Genomic DNA, 20,314 nt, shown 5'->3' on the forward strand with positions numbered 1-20,314 from the left:
GCACGTTAGGGTACCTATCAAATTATATTCTACAGGCCTACCTGTTCTATTCTATAACAGGATAGGTACCTGAAGTATATTACTTACCTACACTACCTATTTTGTACTTCAATCCCACTTGGTTTAGATTATTTTGCAATAATTTTATATCATTTGTTAATTAATATTCAAATATATTTTAACCATCCCAGGTGTTGTAAAGTATAGGTACCTACTAGATATCTCACCTATTACATTAGGTATAGAAAATGATACCTACCGAAGGTGTATAATTTTGTATATCATAATGAATTTTCTCAAGAGACTAATATTGTGCAAAACAAGCATATGAAACTTTCCTATATAAAAAAAACACCTATTACCTATCATGATTTTACAGTAAAAACTTACAGGTCGTGATTACGTACTTATGCACCACCTTGTTGATGACTTCAACTTGTGATGCAAAATTATAAAACCTTTTTTAATGTTGCTAACTAACCTCACCAAAACTTTTGCTTTGTTGTTAAATATTGATTTGAATCAAAATTCAATTATTATTTAATCCAGTCTGTGAAGTCTATTCACGTGTCACAATATATTGAATTCAACAGATATTTGATTATGTGAAAAGGCCTATAATGAATACCAAAGAGGAAATGCATGTACGCATGATATTCACAAATATGTAAATATAGCAAATCCATAACAATATTGATGATGTCATCAACATTACAGTGCTAAGTAAATTCTTACAGGATGAGTTTGTAAATATGGGGGTTATGGGCTGGGAACATTCACATGCTTATTTCCCACAAAATTTGTTTCTTAAGAAACACCACCATTGTGAAGTATAGTAAAATCTCCTGCCTATTTATATTTGGAACCCAATATTGAAATTAATTACATTGGTACGTTATTTTGTACTGTAAAATAGAATCCCAACCATTCTAGAATATTTTTAAAATGTACTATTTATTTTAAATGTATTGCAGTGCCGCGGATTTTAAGCAATTTCCTGGGTGCCACGGTTAGGGGCGTGACAGGTACGCGGTGCCTTGTTCCTTACCAAGGCTTCAGGACGTTCCAAAGTGGGTGTGGCCGGAAGGTGAACTCAGAGTCCACTGGCTGGTACGCGCGCTCGCTGCATCTCCTCAGTCCACAGGTGTTGCCACCATCCCTGGCGGCTGATAACTTAGGAACCCGTCCTCGGTCTCGGAGGTATCCACGACACGGTGCCAAACTTCTGGGTTCAGTGCATCTCAGTATCAGTTCTAAATATTTGGTATCAAGAATTCATTTTATAGTATTTAATGGAATACCATAATATATACTTTTTAATTAAATTAGCATTGAATTGTAAACTATAATCCAAACTTTTCTATAGTATATGTAGTGATACGTGTTATTTTTTCTGCAATCAAACTTTAACACCAAACTTTTTTTTTTCTTCTTGGAAACTTCATTATATCATCATTTCTCAGTAATGTTTCCATTTATAACTGACTTTTCTATTGTAAAAAAAATTAATTTGTGTCAAAATATGTTAGGATTTTTTAAATCCTTTAATACTGCACATTACAAAATTAAATATAGTTCTGACGCTCCTCCATAGCTAGATCCCCACCATTCTAGTCTTCAGTGGTGGATCCATGATTTTGGTTTGGCCATAGCTTGACCGAACTGAGGGCCTTCTTATAGAAATTAAAAATTTAAAAACATAATATACATACTTAAAGTGGATTAAGTGATGAAAATTGTACTGTTGGTAGTGTATTACTAAGAAAGTAGGATAATATAAAGTTTAATTTGAGATTTGTCAGGTGTGGAAACTGATGCTTTAGGGAGCCCCACTTCCCCCCCCCCCCCCCATAACCTCTAATGCTAGTCTTCTAATGTAATACCTTCATATTATTTTCCAATTGAAACAATTTTTTTTTTTTTACTTAAATCCACCCGAACCTTTTAATTTACTAATGTTGCCCTGTAAAAAATATAAAGGCACTAAAAATGTAGATACAATAACACCACCAATTTAAGATACAAACTAAATAATGTCATCTTATAATGCTCATTGTTTCCGATACGAATCTATCCCTGCTAAATACTCTCACATTAATTCAGTACCAAGAACATTATGATTTTGCATGCCTCAATAACACCACTGTAATAAACATACTTTAAACTACATTATCCTCATGTACCTTCATCACATTCATCACTTAGCTAAAACAAAATAGTTCCTTTGAGTTTCCTAGAACATTCCTTTTAAATCTATAGTAGCCAATTGAATTGACTTTATATTTTTTCTATGTTAATTCACCAACCTCACACACTGGCTGCTTTATTCTACACATTTTCTTTGTAATGTTATATTTTAGTTCTCTTGAAAACCAATTGCACCATAACCCTGACAAAATATTAACATCTATAAGGAAAAATCATTAGTCTCTCTTTCATTGGTACCTAAATCAAGAACAAGTTATGTACTTCTAATTCGAATCACAAGTCTCCAAGCAAACACTGCATAAACTTATCTGCTGCTAGATTCCAACTGGTTCTCGGCAATCTTACCATGTAACGTTAACTTTTCTACGAGGGATATTCATAAAGTAAGCTCCATTTGGTCATTAAAAAAAATAAACTCATGAAAAAAAGGTTTTTATTGACAGTTTTAGTTTACTACATATCTACTTCACATTTTCACATAATCGCCATTCAGTTCCAAGCAGTTTTTGTGACGCTGCACCAGAGTTTTTTTTTTATAACTAAACAGAGCCTACAAAAGATCATCCCTCATATTTTTCCTGAACAGTGAAGTCATAATTGCTAGACTTTAATCATGAGCTTTTTTACTACCCTCCGCAGTGCTCCATAAAAACATTGTGCAAATCAGTCTAGTCCAGTCTTAAAGTTGCACTTCCACAAAGTTTTCCATTGTGTAAAACTCACTTGAAGTGGTAAAGAGATGCAAGTTTACACTGCAACTGCTGGTCCAGTGTAGCACTGTAAAAGTTGTGTAGCAGCAAGAATGCTGAACGACACATTGCAACAACCGTTTACCTACACTTTACCCTACTTGATTAACTAATTTTTGTCCTTTCAATGGAGCAAGATGGTACAATGATAAGACACTGGACACTCAATCCAGAGGACCCAGGTTCGAATCCTGGTTCAACCATTGTGTATTTGGTTTTTTCCAGGGTTTCCTGTGAACATTCCAGACACAAACTTCTCCTTTACTCCTTTGCCAGTGGTGGATAAAGAAATATTTTTCAGGGGGGAAAAATTAAGAAAAAAAATTTTTGTATATGTTTATTCAAAAAACTTACATTACTATTGACACTAAAACACTGACATATGGGCCTACAGTAACCAAATGTGATGTGGCTTCTCACACAGTAACTTAATGTCTTCGCTGACATTTTGAAAATCTTTTACAATCCCCCCCCCTTGCAACCACCAATGCCTCGGCTGATTCCTACTCCAGTCAGAAACATAGCCAGGTGGGAAGTATGTGGTCTCTAGACCCCTAACTTATAGGATTTTTAAATAAATTAAAAAAAAAAAAAAAAGGGAGGGGGGGGGGGGGTTTTGTCTGTAAAGTCGGTTTACTAACGATAATTTTACGTGATAACATCATAAGAAAACATTGAAGAAAAATTGCATACTTTTTAATTGTCATATATTATTTACAGTTTTTTGCAAATTTAATTTAAATAATTTGTTTGAATATAATCACGAACAATTAGTTAAAAAGCCCACCTTAACCTGTTTTATATTATAGATTTCTCGCACGGTGGCTCAGGCGGAACGTGACAATTTTTTGTGCGCGCAGCCGGCGTTCATCGATTTATAAGATGTTATCACGTAAAAAAAAACACTAAGAAAATTATAGCAACTTTACCACATTAGATTACAGAGATTATTTTGAAAGGACTATTTTAATCCTTAATGGGTTGCAATAAAATATTTCCTCAAAATTATAGTCCCACATGCCTCTTACACAAAGCCACATATTTAATGTTGATTTGCACAGATTATACTGTCACCATGGCTTTCATACAAACTTGAATTGTATTTTATTTATTTAATAACATTGATATATATATTTATTACTTGTTTCAACAAAATCATCAAACATTGACTTAAGAAAAATTAAATATAAAAAAAAGTATGAAATGCCCAGTTTTCTTTTTTTTAGGGAAAAATACTTAAATTTCTATGTGCAAGTGTTGGAAGTTCTAAAAGTCTACTATTCCTTGTGATTTTAGTATGACGATCAATTTTCTTTTAAACTTCAACTATGAAGAACACTTACTCATAAACAAATTATATGACTACGCTGGACCCCCTTCTTCACAAAATCCTGGTTACAGCACTGCTCCAAGCTTTCTGGAACTCTTGAGTTTGTCAGTCTCTAATGACCTTGTCAATAAAAATTAATTTAAAAAAAAAATGGTTTCCTACAAATAACCCAAAAAGAACAATGACTGACATGAAATTCAGAGCTAAAATATTTTTTCTTTAATGTTTACTAAATATTTATTATTTTTAAAATGTATGTTAAGAAAAAACAGTTCTTGAGTTTTCATATAACATGTTTAGAAATTTTACTTTGCTTTAGGTACTATAATACTTCCTAGAATTTTATTCACATTAGGTCAAGTTCATTTGATTAAAACCGTTGACTTCAAAATTTCTTTTATTAACTAATATTTGTTTGAAAGTTAAATTACATGCTTGCATGAATGCATCAAAGAATTTTATGTCTGTACAAATCTAATTTCACACATGCATCTGTTGTGAACACACAAAATACACATGAAATTACAGCTTGACAAATGTAATTGCTTATGTATTCTAAATCATTCATCACTTTTTAAGGAACTAAATATAAAACATTATTAAGCAAGTATCTAATTAGTCTCATTAAAAAAAAAAAAAACATTTTTAATGGTTTAAGTTTAGGGATAGATAAAATTATCCTGTAGCACAGAAACCTAAAAAAGACAAGCACTGAAAACAAAAAAAAACAAAAGGTTTAAATGCTAGAAAAAACTCTCTGCAGGACTTTTTTCTTCTATTACTTCACAGCTGCAATAAATCACAATGACATGTTTATAATTATTTACAGCATAGCTCTTTGTAAACTACGTACAAATTCCAGCTAGTAGATAGAGTGTATCTATTAATTATAGTATATCTTCTAGGTCCCAAAAAATGTTGATAGTTTAAAATAATCTAAGAGTTAATATAACAATATTACAGACAGAAAATGGTTGATAACTGTTTCAAAGCCAAGTTTTTCAGTAAAATCTTGCATGCGGTCGTGATAAATGTGGAACATTTAACAAAACAATTTTAAACAACGCAGGCGTGAAAAAGTCTGTGGTTAAAAAATTTTATTTTATATAAAAATCACTGCTTATAGATTCCTATCTGTATTGTCAGAATAATACATAATTACATTGGATTCCGAGAGCTTACAAATATATATATATATATAAATATATATATATATACATATATATATATATATATATACATATATACATATATATATACATATATACATATATATATATATATATATATATATATATATATATATATATACATATATATATATATATATATATATATATATATATATATATACATACATACATATATATATATACACACACACACACACTTCATATTTCTTTGAGCAGTATGTTAAACCATTAAATATACTTAAATGGCTGCTCATCCAAGAGACAGGTAAACTCGTGAGGCCACCGCAATAGGCCACAACTTATTCTGGTAGCAGTTTAAGGATGCAAAGACCCAACCAAGAGTAGGCCTACACACCTGAAAGACTGCATTACAAGACCAGCAAGCACTCGAGACCACAGGAAACCACCAACAGATTTACTGCTTGGTATCCACCAGCACAGGTATCGTACCAATGTCCAGAGAGGCAAATAAGACTAGTTTCCAACCCAGTGCAAGAACTCGCCCTGGCAGGAGTCCATGAATGGATGTGCGTCACAAAGATGGTGGACCCAGGAGTAGCAACAAACCTATTATGTTGCTTTCATAAACATCGGGGGACATGCCAAATGTATTGGGGTGCCAAATGATCTTTAGGATAGTGGAACTACCATGAAATATATTTTATGTGCAAAATGGTTTATAAATTCATTAATATTAAATATTTCATTGAAAATACTGTAGGTTATGTTATTAACGGAAGTATGGAACACCCTCCAGCACATGGGCAGGTGGAAGTATGCGTTGCTATGGTTAAGGCCTTGCTGCAGCTCACGGCGGCCCCAGCCACAGGGAATCCTGCATGCGGGAAGCCTACTAATCACCTATTCATAAGACCCTCCCAAGCAATTCCGAAGTTCACAAAAGTTCGCCTCTCACTCGTGCAACTTCGGTAGCAATATTTTTTTTAAATGTAAAAGCAAGTGTAAAACGTGAGTGATATGATATCCTCATTGTGAGAATTTGCAAAATAAAAATTTATACATTTTCAGTGTACATGAAGCAGAAACACCAATTTTGGAATATTTGGATACACAAGGAGCACATGTTACCTAATTTTTCGTTATGAGTAAATAATATAATGTTTTGAAAAATTTAGAATATTCTTAGTTTTACTTTTTTAGTAATATTATAATATAACATTATTATACAATATTTAACCAACTTAGTAAGGTTAAGGTTTGTTTGTAGGAAGTATTTACAGACTGATTTCAGTCGTTTAAGCAAAAACAAATACATATACAAACATATACTTGTGTGTTATGTGAGTTCAAATGTTACAATTTAATATCAGAGTAATGCTTGCGGTACAATGATTACGTGAATACCTGGAATCCTGTTGCTATTAAAAAATGTTGATCCATAAATTGATTTTCTAATAGTGAAAGGTGCTTCAATATATCCATTGTCCGAGATTTGTATTATAAGTTTATTTACAACATGAACAACATGAGAACACAAATTTGCTCGTTACTGAGGTTAGATGTTTACACATCACTGACAATTAATGAAAAGGCTTGCTCACAATTTGTTATTATATTTAAGTGAAAATACCCTAAAGCTGAGATTCGTGCAGTTGCATCGAAACCACTCTTGTAATTAGTTTTAATTACATAATAATTTCTGTTAATTTGGATTTCATATATGAACCAAAGTTTTCAATTGAATGTTTTTTTTAACAGAATACCAACAGACCACACATATAATTTACTGGTCTTAAAATGCAGCCTAATCTCAATTTTGCCCAATCTAAATGCTTCCTACGCTATGTTTTGAACAAGAAACTTTCGGAATTTTTTTTTTACGTTTTCAATTTGATGGTGACCTTTTCTTTCTGGAGATGGCAATTTTTTTAATTACAACATTCTAAAAACAGTTTTTCTAAAATGACATCCAAATCAGTTTAATACATTGCCAAATGTTTCAAAATAAAACCTAAAATGTAAACCACATATATATCTCTACAGAATTGTCATAGAAGTGAAGACATGTAAAGCAGCAGCCTGAATCAATAACACACATGAATGAAACATGTGTTACGTCTCACTTTCTATATAAAATTCATCCATTACTCCAAATTAAAATATAGAAAAAAAATTTTATTGCAAGCACCACCACTTAGCAAATCGCTAACAAGTCTAGGATACACAATCCTTTTCTTGGCATGAATATTACGAGATACCGCCATTACTGCCACAGAATTTTAACTTGCAGATATATGATGTATGACCTGCAGGAACCAGTGAGTAGTATGAAGCCAAAGAACTACGAATAACATGACAATTATAAAAAAGAAGAAAAAAAATCAACTACAATCACATCACAATCATTTATTTTCTGCAGAAGTTATAAGCAGTCTCCTTTAATGTTATCTTAAAAAACGACATAAAAATAAAATATTACAATAAAATGAGGTTTATTCAACAATTCGTACTCCTCTTGTACACAGGAACCCACGTTAGTATAATACCTAAAGATTTGCTTGCAGGTATTTATTATAAATTCTGCCAGCGAGGTTTTATCACTGATATCTCAACTATTATTTACATTAAAGAATCTCAGGCTGAAAAAATAAAATAGGTAAGTTTTGACAAATGTATATTACAAAGACTTGCTCAGGTGGCTAAGTTGAATGCTAAATCAAAGTAAGGCCATACCAAGTTACTTTATGTTAATAAATAGTTAATACAAACTTGAACCTTATTTCTGAAAAGTGAAACAATCATACTAAATAAACATGTTGAATGAAAGTAGATAGGCTACAATTTTGTGCTTAATGTTACTTTGCACCATATTCAAATCATAAATACAAGCTTGCTTACTGCTTACTTTCACTATAAAATTACTTAAAGAATCATTAAAGTGGAGATTTTGAATAATCCCAGAAATTAATCCTTAGAGCATTCATTATATACTGAATAAAAATAAAAAAATACTTGTGAGGATAAAATTAATGGTCGAGTAAACCAAAATTTTTTTAAGAGCAAATTTTTAAAACTTCAAAAATTACCATGCACATACCTAATACTAAAAATTCACTGTCTTTTTAAATGAATACAAAAAGGAAAACATGCCAAAAATAAACATGATTTTTTTTAACTTTTTTTTTTTAATTTTTTCTAAGAAAAACTTTTAAGTGTAAAAACTGAATATGTATGTACTTCATATGAATTACTGAATCACACAACACTAATATAGAATTTGCTATTTACCAGAACATCAATATTTCTTGTGGTCATATTTTCTTTAAAAGACAACCTATTTATCATACCAACATATATGTAGCAACAGAATTCTTTATGTGCAGATGTATTATGTTTCCCATTGCAGTGGCTACTACAAATGACATATCTAAGTATGTAATTAGTTTTTTTGCAACATTAATTTTTAGAACATTAAAAATCTTGGAATGAACTATCACAAATAATAAATGGCACAATAAATCTGCCACATCTACTACGTTATTTGACTTCCCTGCAAATGGCACAGTACATTCATTTCATAGTTGTAAAATCACTCCACTTTCCCTACAGAAATCATAAGGAAAAAAATGCACATTCCCATGTACAAATAGTGCGTAAAAGTTGACTAATTATTTACAAACATGTTTGAAAATTTACAAACAGTAACTAAATTTAAGCACCCTAACAAATGGAAATATTTCAAACAGGGTTAAAACCAAAAATTTTTACTGCCAAAGACAGCATGCAAACAAAGAAATACAAATATTTTAATCAGTAAATGAACTGGTTTTGGCAATTAATTCCACTAAAAATCCAAAACGGGTAAAGTTTATTTTATGTTTCTCTCAATAATGAAAGAAATTTTACCAAGTTATTGGCACAAAAAAAAAAACAGGGATATCTCACATCTTTATTATGTACTGCCCATTAAAGAAGAAGTCTTAACCGACATGCTCAGTGTAAGCATAGCTCACACTCCTCTTCAACTGCTCATAGGTGATCCACAGCACAACGTTCCAGCTGACCAGGCGGTAGAAAGAGGGCACAAACCTGCCACACACGGTCACCAACACATTTGATAAGACACTGTCAGAGCCAGTGATTTACGTTTAAGACAGAAATCCAACAGAAAATGTTTTTGCCTCCAACTAACAAATCAATATTATACTTCTTCTCGTGCTGAACTATATAGAAGTAAAGTCACAAAGTAAGGATTCCAAATCTTAATCAAATCTCAATTATATGCATTGGGATATCACTGTGTCATGCCACACACAGAATAAACAACAAATAAAATAACTATGATGTGACTGTGTAAGGGGGAGGAGAAACACACAATAACAAAATTATTAACTTGAAAAATAATTCCAAAAATTTTAATATTTGATATTTTAAAAATATGATTTACCTAAGACCAATACAATACTCTTCAATGGAAATAATCTGGTCAAGACAGATAAAAAAAAAATGCAAACCATCCAAGTTCTCCAAGTTCTCCAAGTTGTCAGTCAGTAAATGATAAGTTTATATTTTTCACTTTAATAAATATCACAGTTTATGACAAATTACGTACCTCAGGGTTCTAATTTAAAAGTTTCTGGCTAATTCAGTCGATAGTTCAGAATAAATTACACTCGGATCTTCTAGAGTGTGGATGTTCATGCTTGTTTATATGTATGTACGTTATTATTAAATATAGGCCTCGCGGCACAAAAAAAACAGTTCACAATTATGTAATAGCTTGTACTTTCGGCCGCAGAATAGGGCCTAAATCGCATTTGCGTCAACTAAAATTCCTGACAAACGAACCTTCTCAATATGGCCTACCTGATGCTGTCTCTGGACCATACACAGATGTGCTCACAGCATACGTTTGCAGGTAAGCTGCATGATTATTTACATCACAAATTGTTTCGGTCCATGAAATCACAACGAACAACAACACTTGTCGCTCCCGTACACGCAGTTTATACAGTATCTTCAGCTGCCGCCAGAACTTCCTGACGGGCAGCTGTACGAGGCCATGCGATCCGAAAACATTCTCCTTTCCCATCATTCATGGTGCCAGGTGCTTCGTCAGAGGCGCTGTCAAGCCTCAGCCAATCACGAAGCACCATCCAAGAAATCAAAGGGAAAACGAAATTTAATGCATACAAATGTAAATAAAATAACAATCTAAACAAATATTACAGCGGCAAAGTTCCTTAAATGTCATTTAAGGTTTAAAATAAAAACACAGTTTGTAAACAAAAACATTCTGCGACTGTCGACAAAGCACTTTATGACGTTTTGTCGCTAGGCAACGGTGAAGGAAATGTAAACTAACCAAATATGCAGTTTCAGTTCTGTGTAATATTGTTATATTACAACTAAAAGTTTAACTACTTATTTTTATTGCACATTTAACAGCTCATCGACAGTGAGGTTATTAGTGATTGCTGCATCAGTGTGCCCACACAAACCTGTAATAAAATTTCCCTTACTTTTCTTTAACTTTCCATAACCACCAATATTACAATTCACCCTTTTTTGTTCAATTTTCTAAAAGAAATAAAAAAAAAAAACAGTCTTCACCCTCCCCATAACTGGCCTAATTCAAACTGACTATGCACTAAAACAACATTAAAAAAAATTTTTCACAGTCTTGAGTAACAGCACAATGAAGCATGGGATTTCAGGATTTCAATTCAATTCAGATACATTCCCTGACCAACTTCAACTTCCACGACTTTTCCCCAATTTTGTGGAAACCCTGAACACACAAAGATACACAACAGGGATATTAGAAGAGAACTGCAGTATGTACATAAAAGAATGACCCGTTTATAAATTTTAATAGTATCCACTATAAGAATTTTAAATTTGATTCAAGGTCACAATTAAAGAGTAACTCATAAACACTTCTAGATAAAAAATACTGCTTTGTAGTTTTCTCGTTTGCAGCTCTACCTACGCAAAATGCCAACTCCTGAGCATAAAGCATTTTGTGTTCTACAATTTGCTAAAAGTGACACTGTAATTTCAGTTCAATGTGCGTTTCATTTAAAGTTTAATTGTCAAGTCACCAACCTCTGGATTGGTTATAATGACCAAGATGACAAGAGCTCTTTTTCACTGGCCTCCACATTGACCTCACATAACGCCATTCAATTTTTTTTCCTTCGGGGCTTTGTAAAATATAGTGTCTACGTTCCGTCGCTACCAAAATGATTTTCTAGAGTTGAGACACATAATTTAAGAGGCTATTACTTCCATTACTCCGAACGTGTTAACTAAAGAGTGGAAAGAACTGGACTTTAGGTTGGATGTGTGCCGTATTAACTAAAGGTGCACATAGTGAACATTTGTAAGAAAATTTGATGTATGATTTGTTGTAAATGGTCTAAAGTAACCTTCTATAATATATATTGAAACTGGGACATTCTTTTTTGGACATCCTCTATTATCTGTACATACTTAGGAATCGCACATCCCTCCTAATGTTTATGCAACAAGTCTAGGATACACATAAAACCCATCTTTAAAATGCTGAAGGTGCTGTCCCATGACATACGAGTACTGCAAGCAAAACCAAGCATCAGGAGCGTTTCCACTTAATGCAATGACAACCATCAGACAAAAACCTTTTTGTCTAATTTGTATGGAAAAAACAAAAAACGGAAAAGACAGGGAACAAGAGCTCACCCCTTGTAGAACGACTGGGCTCCCTCCTGGGTGAACATACGGACTGCACACTCAATGGCACCCTTGTACTCCCCAGGGGCAGAGTTCATGTAGCGAGTCTTCACAACATCCACCGGAGACGCCATCACAGTGCTGCACAGACCTGCAAACACACAGTCGCCAGTTACGCATCACGCTTAGGGACAAGAATATATTACATGGGGAATTGCGATAAAAACTAAACACTGAAAAGCATGCCAATACACCATAAAAAAAAACCATGACATTTAACTCAAAGCCCAAAAATTTAATCTTTTAATGCATTAATTCAATGAATGTGATCTATTCCATATTAAGTTTGTGCCAAAAAAATTTATTTTTGAGCTTTCATTTTATTATTAACTCATTTTAAAATTCCTGGCTTTGGTACTTTTTTCTTTTTTTTAATATAACACTTGGTAAATTATTTTTATTCCAAATAGTTCTGTCCTACACATGCTTATAACACATTTAATTAAAGTGGCACAATTTTTGTGAATAAAGTATTAAAAAAAATATTTAAGTGCCATATTTGTTGAATAATACACTATCTTTATAAATAAAAATAATTTATAAAATATATGTAAAATGACACCAAAATTCCCTGATTTCAAAACATAAAACCATAACATCTTGTATATTTTAAAGCGCAACCTTAGAACAATCTAATAACACATCTTCCTCACCAAAACAAAGCACAGGACATTTCCTACCACAACACAAGAGAAAAATTAACTGCAGCACAAATACATACTCCCTGGTATTTACCTCTAAAAACGCACTTTCTGAAATAAATACATTATCAGACTGACGGGCTATTGTGATTCTTTGCTGCTCGAATGTGTCTTATAAGGCAACACGTGACGAGACATAGCGATGGGAGTTGGATTTATGATAATTCAACTACTAATTGTGTAATTTTTCAATACAAGATAAGTGTCCATAGTTGAATGTTTTCAATTGTAAATTGCAGGATGGAGATTTACTTATCAGTATGATCCTAAATTTTAATGTTTAATAAATTGTTTTAAAAACACTTTTGAGTCATATTTTGTAAGGGTTAATCTATAGTAAAAAAATGTGGTTTTATAATCAGAAAGTAGAATTCACTAAATACTTTTTTGCATATCCATCCACTAACCATATAGATAAAAAAATTAAGCTCTAGTAGATTTTTATACCTCAAAGAACCCAATTTCTGGATAGAGCATTTTAATGGGCCAACATGAATACCACCCTCTGTTATAAAATAACTTACTGTAATAATTTGTCACACAAAAATGTTAATAAAGTTCAGAAATCCATAAAAATATACTTATGGGTTATGGCCAATAGCTGATGAAATATACTAGATGGAAAAAATTTTACTGTGAGAAATGACTGAGAACAGTTCGTAATAACAACCTTTAGTCTCTGTACATAACAGATGTATAAGCATTACACTTGGAATCAATTTCTGACAACAGTTCTTGTCCACAACTGCATTTAATTTAACCTAACCTCAGTCTACCTTACATTTACTCCAAATGACAAAATTTTAGGACCAGTAGTTTAATATTATAAGTTTAACATCTTACCCAATAAAAATGCAACACTTAGCAGGATTTGTGTAAATTTTTAGTTTTTCATATTCATGTATTGACCCAAGTATTAATTACCAGCAAAAACTGCAGAAGTGAAGTGACATGGAATGGAGTCATCCATGAGTCTATGAGAAAGGATCATGTTCTTGATGATGTCGTAACATACAATTTCAGACACGTTAATGATGGCGTTTCTCCCCACATTTGGGAATGTTCCTGCAACATGCGACATTGTTGATTACACCACTGAGCCTACTTCACAAAGAACATGCTTACCTGCTTTTGTAGTGACAATGTATTCTAATGTGACTAGGGTTGTGGGTTCTATCCCAACAATGGCCAGACTCAAATTTATGAGGGGCCAAAGTTGCGGGTGACCCGATCCTCATACCAAGGCAATTCAGGTTCAATTCCCAGTGAAGTCAACATGGATTTTTCACAAGTGGCAAACGTCACGGACGTTGCAGTAAGCCGATCAGTTATTTCGGGTAGTCCCATTTCCCCCATACATACATCCCTCCAATGCTTTATTCTCACAACACTTATCATCTAATGAACCTGTGAAGGACGTTCAGCTCTCAACACATTTATTAAAATTTGCAAGCACCACATTTGCATCCAATTCATTCGGAGCCCATTGTAACCTTGGTGATCCTGTTTCCGTAAGCCTCCCACTGTAACCAGCAAGAGATTAAAAAATGCATGTTGCATGTTTATGCTGAAGTTAAGACTGCAACACTAATAACTGAACAAATACACAGATCTAAAGGCAATAATCTCACCAAGTCAAATTGTAGAAGCATAACACACCAAGAATCAGAATCAATTGTTTTGAGTTACTGTTGAAGTATTTTGAAGGAGGTACACAGTTATCAGATTTAATAAAGGTAAACTACTTGCCAGGCATGGTTTTAATTGTCCACATCAACAATAATTTCTCTTAAAGCCCTTGACAAAATTTTTATCTCACTGTGAGCTACCATTACTTCAAAGTCAGTTAGAAACAAACCAATTGCACACCTGAACTGTTTTCATGCAAAATAAACAAAAATAGGACAGTTCTCACCAAATGCAGTGTATAACATTAAATGACCTAAATCAAACCACCAAAGTGTTTGGCTTTTCAAAACTAAAACCAAGATGAGGTATAATGCCATAAGGACATACACTAGGATACACAGGAAGAAACACTAGACAATATAATTCCTTAATTTGTTCGAGACATCATTTTAAATGACATTTTTAAAACACAAAGTTCAAAAATGTTACTTTTGAAATTCACAAATGAAAATAACAAGGAATGAACATAATGTACTAATACAATTGGTTGAAAACCACCATTGTGGACACACAATAAATAAAATCTGAGAGGGATTCAAACAGTCAAACCACAAATACCTTTCCACAGACCAGCAATGCCTTCTTCACGCCCTATCAACCGGTACGCCTGCATGGTGGAGGTATAGCGCTTGACCCCACTAGTGGTCCTCTGCTGAGCCTGGAACCGCACCTTGACCACGTCCGTCGGCTGGGCAATGAGAACGCACAGGGCTCCCGTGGTTATGCCAGATGCCACACAAGCCGCGACATGGACTCCACCGTTAACCTTCTTCTCTCCTGCAAAGAATTTTCACCTCAGCCACTGACGTTATAACCTGCAGTCGCAGGAGAGCAGAACATTTAGTAGCCAAAGCAACTCCACAAACAAAACCAAGATTTACGGCCATACACAAACTCCTTAAGTGTTTGCATACAGATACGAAAATCACCAGCTTTGTACCCGAGACTTGCAAGTGGCTGAAACTTTTTCTGTCTATATTTATCTTTAACGCTTTTTTTTTCTTTTCATATCTTCCTGCTTACTGTTTCTCAACACATGAACATATGCGAGGGTTGCGACTCGAGAGTAGCGTACCGTCCAAAAGTCGCAGGTATATGTTCTTGAAGGAATCGTAGAATCCGAGACGAACGGAGGCAAAACACATCTGGCGCTGGAGGCCAGCCGAGAGGCCGTTGTACAGACTCCTGGAAGAAGAGCTCATCACGTGCCAAGGAAAACACTAAGGGGGAGGACGTCCCTACTGGGAACAGTGAACTGAGAACCCACCGAGATGTCCCTGCACGCGGACAGACACACATTCTGCGAGAGTGCGCTGTCAAGCATGCAGCAACCATCCAGCTCTTTGTTCTCAGTTGAATGTTTTCATCTCTCAACATAAAAACTATTCAGGGACAGAAATTTCCCAGAAAGTGATTGAAATTAAGTGCTGTTACATCCTCCAGTTTTAATACTTACCTTTGTTAAAAATTAAAAATCTTTTACTAAAAAAAATAAAAAAATTGAAAAAAAAATAAAAGAGGGGAAATCTTTGTTCATAAATTAGTCAAAGTAGGAGTGAAATAATGTAAAATTTGTTGGTACTCACTTAGCACCCTCTTGCCGAGCAATGGTGGTTATGGTACCAACGACTCCTTGGTATTTTGGTGAGTAGCCACGCAACAACAAGGCATTGTCATGAGCAATGGTCACCAATGGCCTCCCTTCTCCTTGAATCTGCAACATGAAAATTGAAAAAGTTACCATACACATTATTATGTATGGTATGCATTAATATTTTACGAGTTAACAGAATAAATATAATAAACTAATTTACAAACTTAACATTAGTCTGATGTCCAGAAGTTAAGGAATAGTCAAAACTATAACAAGGTTTTACATATATTGCACAGAAATGTAAATTCTTCACCAAGTTTCTGTGACAAACTCGATCAATAAAGGACACCTGCGTACCTGCAGGCGAACCTTGGCCGTGTCGAGCGGGAAGGTGACCAAGTCAGCAACACAAGCCGAAACCCCGGCAGTGAGCGCCGTGTAACCCAGAGGCAGATCTTTCTCCATCTTCATGGCTCAAGCAGAGAAGTCAAACAACAAGCAGTAGATGAGTGGCGATAAAAACTGTTCAATCAAGCCAGTGCAACTGAAAAGCTGGAAATAGAAACACACACATACAATATCTGTCGGTGATTGGAATAAGTTTTAAATACGATAACAACATTCTAGGAACAACTATTGCAACGGGAGGATTGATTTAACGTAGTATTTTGGACAGAAAAATATACAACATTACTGCTTCAGGCTGGTTGTCATGGAAAAAACTTTAGGCTATGCTTAGTCACAGATAATTGCATGTTGCTGGCTATGCTGTCCGAAGTGGTAGTTTTTTGTGTCATCGTCAGCCCACTGTGCATGTGTGTAATGTCATTTCAGACTAAATTTCTTCCACTGAAATATCTGTGATGCCATCATTGGGGGTATGTGTGTACATTGCTGTGTTGTCCGAGGAGGTGGTTTTATTTACTGTGCTTGTTGGAACTGGGTGGCGTCAGCCCACTGTGTTCATATGTGCTAAATTTCTTCCACGCAATTATCCCAGTGAAGTAAGCAGTCCTGAGGTTATTTAATGACAACTAGTGTAAAGCAGCAATGGTGTACATCCAAAATATTATTAAACATTTTTGTAGTCTATCTTAATTAATGCATTAATACTTTTTAACTTCACACAACTGGAAATACTCAAAATACTACCCACTACCCTGAAAAATGGGCAACAGTGAAGTATGCATCAAGTTATCTAATGGTCTCATGTGTGACCGAAATCTATACTAATAGTATAAAGCTGAATAGTTTGTTTGTTTGTTTGTTTGTTTGAACACGCTAATCTCAGGAACCACTGGTCCGATTTGAAAAATTCTTTCAGTGTTTGATAGCACATTTATCGAGGAAGGCTATAGGCTATATTATATTATCAATAACATTAGGGATCCTTACTAAAAGTCCAATTTAGAATCAAATGTGTTGGAGGGGGTTAGATACAACATGCAGTAGACGTACAAAGTGTGTGTTGACAATGCCGCAGGCGCTAGAAGTTTATTTCCTATTGCCTATTAACATTGTTGCCACGCACTAGATGCCTTATCATTCTTCATTTTCCCATACAAGTAAAAAAACACCCGTGTGATATTAACAACGAAGCAATCAGTACCCTCATAAGAGTTCAATTAGTATTTAAATACTTTTTATCACTTTAAATCGCAAACCTAAACTACTGTTTTTTTTCCTCTCTCTGTGTTTAATTTGTTTTTTTATTGCCCTTTTTTTTTCAAGTATATATATTTTACAGACTTGAAACTTCACAGTAATGTTCCTTATGTTACCCAGGATGACATTTTCCGAAAATTAGATCCCATGGGTGGTTAAAACCAGGCAACAGTGAGTACTTTGTCTGCATGAGAACAGGATTTTGCATTGTTCATGCCTTCTGCATCTCCATGGCAACGGGCATCGCGCAGCAGTGGCGTACCCACAAGGAGGGGCATGTATGATGAGCGGCGCAAGAGTGATCTGCCTGTAGACTGCCGTAGCGAAGTACGGGCACATCAGTTGTAAATTGCGTGCACGGAGTCGGGAAACCATCGGTGCTATTCATTTTCTCTCCGGTACATTATACAGCATTGTAATAAACTTTCACTTAATTTTTTTTTATTTACCATTACTGTAAATGGGAGATGTGGCTTAATTTTTTTCCATTAGCATAGCCGTGCGAAGCCGGGTCGGGCAGCCAGTGACAATATAAATCTCAAAGCATTTTTTTTTATAGAATAAATAGTTTAGTTATAGTCTACAAAAAGATTTTATCAACTTTTTAGTACCTCAAAAAAATTTTAATGTTGTAGATAAAAATAACAATTTTCAATAATATTGAAAATTGGTATTTTTAAAAGTTATTTGGCTGATGTTGGCAGGAGAAGTTCATAACTGTAGCTACACCCATGCTAGGTTAGAAGAACTCAAACCCATGTACCAAGGGGTATGATCAATACAAAATACAAACATGGATAAAATATCTCTCATCTTCACATGTTTGTTTAAAGAAGAAAATTATTATTTTAATATTTATGTTTTGATGTCTAATAGTACCAAATAGAATATTCTGACCACTCTTCCCCTTTTACGCCCTTCCACGACTAACTGCCTTTCATTACAACTACATTCAGAGATGCACTATTAGACATCAAAACATAAATATTAAAATAAGAATTTTCATCTTTAAACAAACATGTGAAGATGAGAGACCTATTTTATCCATGTTTGTATTTTGGATTGATCATACCCCTAGGTACATGGGTTTGAGTTCTTCTAACCTAGCATGGGTGTTTACAAAATAATCATTAGTTTGTAGGTCATTTCCCACCAAGTCTCCAACAATAAGGCAGGAACATTAATATACTCTACAATCATTATACAAGAAAATTAGGAAAACGTAGCTACAGTTATGAACTTCTCCTGCCAACATCAGCCAAATAACTTTTACAAGAAGCAAAAATCTGTATAGGTGAAAATTAAAACTGTATAAACTAATAATGAATGAATGGAATGATTGATAGTTTAAAATTGGTAACTGAGATACAGCAGTGACTAAAAACAATGGTGGAACAGTAGAAGTACCCAATAAAACCCACCAGCTCAATGTAACATTACAAAAATATCCAAGTTCAACCTCCGCGAGAATCCAAATCAGAACACCTCGAATGGAAAGCAAGTGATATGACCACTCAACCAATGCCGATGCAAGAAATAATCAGAATTTGTTCTCAATGCCACGAGAGAATATTCAACTCACCTGGCAGCCACCCTTGCAAGTCCCGAACAGAAAAAGGTTGATCTAATATTCTTCTCTAAAATCGTCATAAAAAGAAAACTTGGTGCTACTAGGGTTCCAAAGTTGGTACCCGTGGTAACTGGTTGTGCAGAAAGTTGACACACAATTATTCATACTCCTGCAAAAAAAAAAAAAAATCATTAGTCAGTTTTACAAAGGCACAAAAAAAATACATTTAAACATTTTAACTGTCCAAGTTACAAGACCCCCCCAAGAACAAATCACATTAATTAATACATACATAAAACTAATTTACTGTATTACATCTGTATTCCTATATACATATATTTAAAAAAAAAACTAAGTTTACATAATAAGCATGAATGAATGAACATGATGAATGAATCAATTATAAATTTGAACTACGTATATCAAGGTCAAAGACAATGAAGGTCTTTAAGATGAGAATGGAACATTGACAGAATGAATAAGTTAATAAATATATATATTATATATATATGTGTGTGTGTTCTCAGAGAAAACCTATATGTGGCAGCATACCACATTTGGACATTTATCACTTAAGAAAATTCAGGATTTCATCTTCTACAAATTTAATGCAGTAAAATTCTTAAAAGTTCTTAATCTTCTACCATGAGAAAAGAGACCAAGGGACAAAATTGTACACTGTTTTATATCCATGGGACACGAAGAGACATGGCCCTTTGGGAAACAGCTTAAGAGGAAACATTGGATCACTGGGTGAAGTGCCCCATTCAGAAAGCAGTGTTGCATGGATAGAGGTTGATAAAAATTGATTAACGGATTGCAACACTGCCCTAAAGACTCACGACTATTAGCACCTCACACTGGGTGCATGAAACGAGTA

The 20,314-nt window shown here is 34.0% G+C and overlaps 1 protein-coding gene across 2 annotated transcripts in view; it reads right to left on the reverse strand.

The window, feature by feature from the left end:
* Positions 1-7,827: 7,827 nt before the first annotated feature.
* The window catches only part of LOC134533020 (dicarboxylate carrier SLC25A8-like), a 43,472-nt gene continuing 30,985 nt past the window's right edge, over positions 7,828-20,314 (reverse strand). For both annotated transcript variants that reach the window (XM_063370158.1, XM_063370157.1), the window contains exons 2-9: positions 19,447-19,603; positions 16,557-16,751; positions 16,192-16,319; positions 15,681-15,790; positions 15,164-15,382; positions 13,841-13,981; positions 12,165-12,306; positions 7,828-9,530 (exon numbers count right to left, since the gene is read on the reverse strand). In XM_063370158.1, coding sequence (XP_063226228.1) covers positions 9,422-9,530; positions 12,165-12,306; positions 13,841-13,981; positions 15,164-15,382; positions 15,681-15,790; positions 16,192-16,319; positions 16,557-16,670 — 963 coding nt within the window. In that variant the 5' untranslated portion in view covers positions 16,671-16,751; positions 19,447-19,603 and the 3' untranslated portion in view covers positions 7,828-9,421. The remainder of the gene's footprint in view (positions 9,531-12,164; positions 12,307-13,840; positions 13,982-15,163; positions 15,383-15,680; positions 15,791-16,191; positions 16,320-16,556; positions 16,752-19,446; positions 19,604-20,314) is intronic.

The sequence above is a fragment of the Bacillus rossius genome, chromosome 6 (assembly GCF_032445375.1).
Source record: "Bacillus rossius redtenbacheri isolate Brsri chromosome 6, Brsri_v3, whole genome shotgun sequence".
Taxonomy (NCBI): domain Eukaryota; kingdom Metazoa; phylum Arthropoda; class Insecta; order Phasmatodea; family Bacillidae; genus Bacillus; species Bacillus rossius.